Source organism: Lathyrus oleraceus, chromosome 6, assembly GCF_024323335.1.
Source record: "Lathyrus oleraceus cultivar Zhongwan6 chromosome 6, CAAS_Psat_ZW6_1.0, whole genome shotgun sequence".
NCBI classification, from domain to species: Eukaryota; Viridiplantae; Streptophyta; class Magnoliopsida; order Fabales; family Fabaceae; genus Lathyrus; species Lathyrus oleraceus.
In genome coordinates this window covers 394,961,116-394,970,032 of record NC_066584.1, presented here as the reverse complement: position 1 = coordinate 394,970,032, position 8,917 = coordinate 394,961,116, and the positions used below count along the sequence as shown (strand labels likewise).

Here is an 8,917-nt window from a genome sequence, read left to right as displayed (position 1 = left end):
TAAAAATGTCATTGCCTTTGGGACAAATTTAGTGCTATGTTAAGTAATCGTAATTGAACTTATGTAGAAGTCACAACTATCTGAGGCCGGTCAATAATAATCTTTGTGTTAATATATGCTAGAGAAATGATATGTAAATCATTATCCTAAAGTTATGTCACACCAAAAAGAAAGAGGCGGAGATGATCAAGCACAAAGGCTAGGAGGATGGTCCATTACTTCAGTCCACACTTCATGACACTTAGGACAAACTTGTGCATCAATCCAAAGCACCTTAAATGATTCATGATCACTTAGAAGGTAGATTTCAAATTATGAAAGTTCATCAAGTACTAATCCACACATCATGAATAAGATGGACACAAGCCATCCAATTGATCAAAAGGAACAAAATGAGATGAAGGAGAATGAGACAAGAGAAGTCACACCCAAATTGGATCAAAATTGGGCCAAGTCATCACCAAAATCAATCATCCATTTTGGTGGATTAGGGTTTTCACCCCATCAACATCCAAGATCCATTGAGTTTAATGAGACTTGAAGTCCAAACCATCATGATCCAAAGCCAACAGAAGTTCACAAGGTCACACAAATATAAAATGCAATTAAAATTAATTAAAAATGCATCAAAGATATTTTTAAATGATTTTAAAAATAGAAATAAAATAGAAAATCCATAAAGTCCTTTAAAACACCAAATAACTGGCCAATAAAATTATGGAAGGTTGGAATTAAAATAAGAAACATATAATAAAATTTCCAGAATTTTAAAATGCAGAAAAGTATTTTTAAACCAGTTAAAACAAAGGAAAAAAGGGGAAAATCATGAAAAATAGGAAATCAATGAAATATAATGTTCAAAAATAAAAATCAGATGAATAAAAATAAAAGAGAATTTTAGAAATTATTTTGGGATTTTTTGGATGAAAAATGAAATTACTATGAATTTTTAAAGAAAATACAATTTAAAATAATAAAAGAAAAAGAATTAAAATTAGAAAAAACACAGAGCGTTGGATCACACCTAATTAATTGACGTGGCAGATCCACCACTCTGAAGGTTAAGATGAATGGTGGAACACGGTGCAAGCCAAACACATGATCCAATTTAAATTCAACCAATCAAAACATTTCAATTTGCCAACGTATCTGGTTCAAACTCAGACCACCTGAGGAAAACTCTGGTCGTCTTCTCCAGTGAGCTCTCACCGGAGTTTCATCGTTTGGTAAATCAAGACACTAGACCACCACCATTGTGATCCTTTTCTCATCCCGAATTCAACCTCATACTCCAAATTCATTTATATGAAGTGAGCAAACGGGAATTTCAGAGAAGTTTCAGAAACAAGTAAGCCACGAAAAATAAAATTAAATAATGAACATGATCAATCAACACCAGATACGTTAGGGGAAAGCAATAGAGAGTGATGGACTACATTGTTGTAACTTGTTTGAGTTTAAATGATGCTCAGAACTACCTTGTCCAGATGGTGATCAGAAGTTGATGAAGCTTGATCTTATTATAGCATTTCATAAGGTCTCAGAGCTTGGGAATTGTTGCAAACGTTCCAGAGGATGTCGATGGAGCAAATGGAATCAAGAAATTGGATTGAAACAAGCTGAAACTCAAAACATGATAGTTGAATTTTCTGGAAAATTTTCAAGTTGCATCAGGGGTTTCTTGGCTCTCCGATTCTCTATTTAGGGAATATGTTTGGATTCAAATACATGTGGAATGATGCAGAATTCGTGCAAAACGAATTTGATCCAAGTGTGTGAAAAGTGTGACTTGAAACTCATCAAAACTCAGCCAAATGATGCATTTTAAGTGTCAATTAACTTTTGGAGTCTTGTTAAAACACGTTTGGGATCAAAACACTTTCTAATTTGGCTTGGAATTGAGATTAGTCATTATCAAATTTTGGGAAATGGTGATTTCTTTAGTTCCAAGTTACCATGTTTAACTCAATGGGGTATCCTGTTCAAGACGCTTTTTGATCCCATTCTTTTTGCAATATGTTAACGTCATGGCCAAGATTACAATGTGCAAATAAAGGTCGTATTTAGATTTTTGAGCATAAAGTTAAGGCATGTTGAAGTTGGCATGAAAAACTGGTTATGTAACTTAGAAAAATTTGAGTGCTTCATGGCTGAAAATGACTTATAATGTCCCAATTAATTCCATGGTCTTCCAAGCATATTTTGACCTTGTTCATTGAAGAAAAATTGTAGATGGCATCATAAATGACATTATGTAAAAATAATCAGCTTCATATGTTAAAAGTTGAAGAAGTTATGATCCTTGAAAGTTGGGGAAAAGTCACTTGAAAGTAGGTCAAATTTCACTAAGTCCACAAATGATCTATAATGTCTCCAAACGTTTGATGATCCTCCAAGCATAATTGACTCTTGTCATGTCAAGATAAGTTGTAGAGAAGAGTAATATGCAAAAAGGGGTCTTAAAAAATGTTAAGAATTGAAGGAGTTGTGATCATTGGAACTTTAACTTCAAATTGTTAACTTTTAGGTCAAACCACTTGGAACAAGCTTGTGTACTTGGACTTTCCTTGCATTTAAAAGTACATGGGTGATCATATAAACTAAATATAAGGTGTTTTTTGATTATCTCTGGATTAAATTGCTCAAATCTTGAAGTTTCTTGTTGAAGAAGGCGTGGAAATAAACGCATGAATCTTTGACTTTCCTTAAGAAGTAAGCCACCAAACTTTAAGATGCTCTTGAGTTAAAGAGCCCTATCTTGCACAATAAACTTAAGGAAAAACGGCAGATTTTTGGTATTTTTATTAGTGGTTAGATAAGCAATTAATCTAATGAACACAAAGGTAAACACTCCATCAAAGAGGTGCTTGATGATCCCTGCAAAAGCAAACCCAAAGATGGATAAAGGGAAGGACCAAAATGTGACCTTGTTTGTTGCAAATGAAGCAAATGATATGTGGGATCTTATGATTAAAAATTAGGGTATGACAGCAGTGACGTCCCTCAGCGGTGTATTTAGGCAATAATATTGATTTGCTATCTAATCTTTTAGAGCTACTGGAAATAGTTAAAGATGTGTCCCCTTATTGTTCTACTGTTTCTTCTGATTCATTTAGGTGGAGAGATAGTGTGGATGGTTGCTTTTAGGTTATTAGATATTATAACAAGTTAAATGCCACAACCCAATAGGAGATGATCGATGTCGGAGTTTTAGAGGCTTGGAAGCAGGTATGGTGTACTGAAGTTCCTTCTAAAATTAAGATTTTTTCTTGGAGAGTGTTATTAGACATGATTCCTTCTATAATGCAATTAGTAAGCAGAGGTACTATTCATTTGAGTCAAGACTTAGTTTGTGCTTCTTGTTCGGTTGAAACCGAATCCACTTTCCATTTTCTTTTTGAATTTAGTTTTAGTAAGAAGGTTTGGGAGAAAGTGTTTGCTTTGTTAGGATTGGAGGATATGGAAATTCTTTCTTGTGTTGGGAGTTTTATTGCATTTCGAAATATGACGAGTGGGAAGGTGAAGACAACCAAGGTAAACTTGATCTGGATGGCCTTGATTTGGAGTTTATGGCTAATGAGGGATGCCTTAATGTTCAACAATATTATAACCTCTATTGGTGATGTTGTGTTCAACATTAAATTTTTTTCTTGGTTTTGACTTGTGTACGACTATAAATCTAGGGAGAATTTCGACTTCTATGCTTAGTGTGTTTGCTCGTGAGATATCATTAATTCTTAATTTGTATCAAGTTTGAGTACCCCTTGTACTCGTTTTATATTATTTTAATTATAAAAAAAACATGAGGGCTAAAAGTAGGAACAAGATGTAACTTACCACCAAGACAAACAAAACAAGCAATGAACGACCAAAAGAAACCAACAACCACTTCAAAAAGATAAAGCAAAAAGTCCAACTACAAATAGAACATAAACACCAAAGACGAAGTAACGAACTAGATCTCCCCACAAAGGATCGATCAACTAAAACGAACATCAATCTTCGTCTATTGGCTCAGAAGCACAATAGGATTCTCGAGGCAGATGGAGAAAAGACATGAGTTATCCATGTACCTACCAAGTCGTCAGACAGAGAAAGCACACGAGTTACCCACGTACCTACCAAGATATCATTTTCATACCAAGATACCACTTCTCCCTTTCCTATAAGCTCTACGATACTAATATGTATAATTGAAAACTATTTATAGCAATTACTTGCAACTGAAGGAATCGGGTGTAGAAGAAAAATTGAGAAGGAAGAGTTTATAAAACTAGTAGTAGAAGAATGAATAAATAATTACAAACATAAACTATGCATTTATAAAGTTTTAACACTCTAACTGATTTACTTGTAATGCAATGCAAGTAAACCATTAACTAAAGTTAGTTAATCTTAACAAACCTCTAACTTATCAACTAACTTGTAACAAACATACCTACTAACATAAAACTAATTGTATAGTTTGAATTATACAACGAATAGTCAGTTTGTTTTTTTTTCTTTTAATGATTTTTATAGTATAATATAATTTTGTGTAAAAAAAATTTATAAATAATTTTTTTATAAAAACTTCAAATAAAAATTTGGTTTGAATAGTTACGTTTAAAATATTATTTTAGATATTTTATCACTTTATAGAAAATAAATTTGAATATCAAAATTTCAACAAATCACTTAATTTTAAAACTATTTCAAATAGTTTTTCATAAAAATCATTTTTAAGATAAAACCTTTTTAAAAAATTACGATTTTGATTATGTTTTGATCTTCAATAATGTATGTTTATATTATAAGATATCAAAATTAATCTTTCAATTTAAAAAAAAAACGAATATAAAACAATTTATAATATTTTAAAAAACAATTTTATAAAATTTAATTTTAAAAATAAAAAGAAAAAATTCATTTTTTTAAAACCGAAACAAATAGACGGTAACATTTTCAAGGTGAACAAATATATGTTTACTCATGTAACTAGACATTACATCAAAACAATATATATAGTTACATTAATTAAGGATGATATATATGATGTTTTATTCACTATATCATACATACACTTTTCCAAGATTCTAGCAAATTAAAATACATACAGTCACATACTAATTTTAGCATAAGACATGCATTTTTTTTACCTATACAAACATCCTCTATATGCTGGTGTCCAGTAATCTGGTCCAGTGTTCTCTCTATAAACTACAGGTGTACATGAAGTTGGAACTAAACAAAGACCTCGACTTCGAAGATCCATTTTCGCATCTTCCTTATCCTTTCTGTCAAAGTACATTCCCCTTGGATCCTACATTAACATTTACATGTCAATATGTTAATGTTAATCTTCTCTAAAAGTGAAAATTAGCTGGAAATACTAGTATATATTTTTTTAAAGTACTTAAATAATATATTAATTACCTTGTGTGAATTTGCCTTCAAGTAAGGGTTACTCAGTAGCTGCAAAATATTTAAAAGCTCATGATATATTCATGGAAAATGTGTAATTGCTTAACACCACATTGTTGTTATTTTATTCATTTTCAAAAAGTTCTAATCCTAGAATTTAGGTTTTCTTGGCATTAAAAATGAAAAGGAGGAGAAAAGTAACAATAATTATATATTATATTTATAGGTACATATAATGCATAATGAATGGAAACTTTTTCTATAATGATACCCACCTGGACTTGTTCTTCAAGATACTTTATGTACCCTATTGCTTCAAACAGCACTGAAGCTGTATCTGTCTGAAATTCAAAGAAAATAAATAAATTGATTATTATGAAGTAGGTAGTGAGAAAAAGTAAGAGCACTGTGAATTATTATTTGTATATGAAAAGTGAGGAATGAAAAAGGGAAAGGGGTGTGGGGATTAGTGCAATCTGTAGTAAGTAAGTAACCTTTCCAAAAGGAGATACAATTTGTTGAAGAGCTGTGATCTTTTCTCCTAGCTTGACTTTAGGTGCTTGCACCTTTTCAACAATCAATAGAACTTTCTTAATGTACATTAATACAAAAAAATAATTAAAGTGGTTCTTAATGTTGGTATTTTGTTTCATAATATATCTATCTATGTACCTTTGAAGAAGATGAATTAGTTGTTGATGTATCTTGTTTTGGCTTCTTCAAGTTTGCTTCTAATGATTCTTCGGATCTTTTCTTCTTTACTTCACGCGTTGTCCCGTCTCTTCCACTACTAGTCCTCGTCTGTATATATAAATATATTTTCAGATCATATCTCATCTCATCTGATGTGTGATTCTTTAATGCTATATATTTTTTTATTGACAATATGGTTTGGCTCGATAGAGTATTAAAAAAGAAGCTCGGGATCGAGTCTAACTAATAAATTAATTGTGAAAATTTATTTATAAAAAAAAAACTTACATGTGAAGGTGTGTGAAGTCCTTGCTTTCTTGAATCAGATAAGTTTGAGTATTTCATGCTAGGCCTTTGTGTATGGATTCCAAACCTACTATTAAAGGATATAACATCTGAGAAACTTTTGGTGCATGGTGAAATATTTGGCAACCCTTGATAAAATTTTCCATTTTCTCCAACTGAATTAAGACTATTATTAAATCCATCAAGATATCCATTTGGATTCATAAATGATTTTCCAAACACTTCATGATTTCCATGATGATGATGAGGATGATGATATTCTTGTTTAACCTTATTCATGTCTTGAATATCATGGACATTAGAGAACATTTTATTACCTACTCCTCCAATAGAATCTCCAAAAGGTAATTGTTTGAGATGACAATTAGGGTCAGATTCAAAGTGATGATTATCAATATTGGAGGAATTGGAATTCAAATTATTTGATATGTTGTTTGTTTGTGGATCAAAGTGGCTACTAACTTCAGGGTCAGGTGGGGCAATAGACCAAGTGCTAACAAGATTGGATAATTTTGTCAACCTTTCATTATTCTCAATAAGAGCTTCACTGTACCCATTTAAGTGCTTTTCAAAACTTGTATTGAATGAAGCTGAACCACTATATTCCCAATTTGTTGTATCAAGTTTCTTCAAATAGTCACAAGCTGGCTCATCAAACATGGTTTTTGATGAAAGTCCATCCAAGAAATTTTCTCCAATTTCTTGGTTGTTTTGTAACTCTCCATTTGATCCAACACCTCTACATAAATTATTTCATATGAAAAAGTTAGTTGTAATTAATCAACAAAATGAAATATTATCAAATCATGTAACAAGGGTTTTGATTGATTAATATACATGGAAATTATAGAAGAGATATTTCATCCAAATAAGTCATAAATTAATGTTACCGGTTAATCCAATTCAATCCAATTCATACATTAATAAAATTATATCAATATAAATTCCTCCCGACTTAGTAATAAAAAATATATATGATTCACGAGCGCACCTTTAAAGATTATTTTGTTGCGCAAACCATACTCGAAATAAAAACCCTAATTTTATATTTCTTCTTATCACCCTAGAGTAAACCATGCTGTAAAAATTACCAATTTCTAACCTAAAAGATTAGTCTCTTATTATCTTCTTACCTATGTCAATGAAATAGCAATAAAAACATCAAATATGCATTTATTTGCTAACAAAATATACATATAAGTCTAATAAATAATCTAATTATTCGTATTTATATTAACTAATTATTCTCGTTTTTTTTGATAAAATCTACAAACATATACAAACTTACGATAGAACATGACTCCAAAGTTGGTTATCTGAAGCATGTTCAGCCATGAAGTCATTAGAAGAAGGTGCATGTGACTCGAGTATTCTTCGAGAGGAATCAACGGTGAGAGAGGAATGGTTTGAAGCATTAGTGAAAGAATTCGAAGAAACGGATATATCTTGATCATCACAAGAAGAGGAAGAATTTGGATTATTCATTTGATTGCTCCATGCAAGTTTATTAACATCATTCCAATTAGAAGAAAGAGAGTTTGTTGCTTGAAGATACCACCAGTTTAATGGTGTAGTAGAGGTAGTAGCAATAGTGTTGCCAACACATTCTTCACTCATGTTTATGGATTTCATGTAATTGGTGGAATGGATCTAGGTAGGTTTAGGGTGGGAATTTATGGAGGAGATTGCTCAAATTTATGTGACGTATAAGAGTTTGTAGGTTATATCAATTATAGAGGAGACAATAAAATATGCAACCTGAGTTTTTCCACTAACGTTCGTGGGTAATTATTATATAGCTGATGGGCCAGTAGGGGTTTGCCTTAAGTTTGCTAATGTTGGTGATCAGCATGGTGTTTAGGGCTACTAGCTAGTTTTATTTAATAATAATCAATCATGTTAACTTTTCACTACTTTTTTGACAAATAAAAGTGTACTATGTTTACTTCCTAAGAGTGTTTCTTCAATTACTTTTAGTTTAGAGTACTTGAATTATTAAAAAGTAGACCGTGAATTACTAAAACCTTTGATTTAGAGATAATAACTCTATTTCCACAAATTTTGGTTTCTCATAAGTTCCCTTATCCAATGAAGTCATATGTATGAGAAACTTTCGAGCATTGATCTTATGTAAGATTCAAACATTAGTTGCACCTTCTTCTCAAGTATTTATATATATATATATATATATATTATATATAATATATATATATATATATATATATATATATTATATATATATTATATATATATATATATATATATATTATATATATATATATATATATATATATTATATATATATAATATATATATATAAATAATATATATATATATATATATATATATTATATATATATATCTATATATATATATATATATATATATATATATATCTATATATATATATATATTATATATATATATTATGTTATACTTAAATCTTAATTTATTCAAATAAAAATACAACACTATTATTGTGTACTCCTAGATGTAAGCATATGTTGTTGAACAT

The 8,917-nt window shown here is 30.4% G+C and overlaps 1 protein-coding gene across 1 annotated transcript; it reads right to left on the bottom strand.

Annotated features, from left to right (window-relative positions):
* Positions 1-4,957: 4,957 nt before the first annotated feature.
* Positions 4,958-8,146, bottom strand: LOC127097642 (transcription factor bHLH133). Its single transcript, XM_051036138.1, has 7 exons — positions 7,691-8,146; positions 6,385-7,141; positions 6,076-6,204; positions 5,898-5,969; positions 5,679-5,744; positions 5,416-5,454; positions 4,958-5,302 (listed from the first exon to the last, which is right to left on the bottom strand). Exons 1-7 carry the CDS (start codon positions 8,032-8,034, stop codon positions 5,135-5,137), a joined length of 1,575 nt encoding a protein of 524 aa, XP_050892095.1. The 5' UTR covers positions 8,035-8,146; the 3' UTR covers positions 4,958-5,134.
* Between the last annotated feature and the right edge of the window lie 771 nt (positions 8,147-8,917).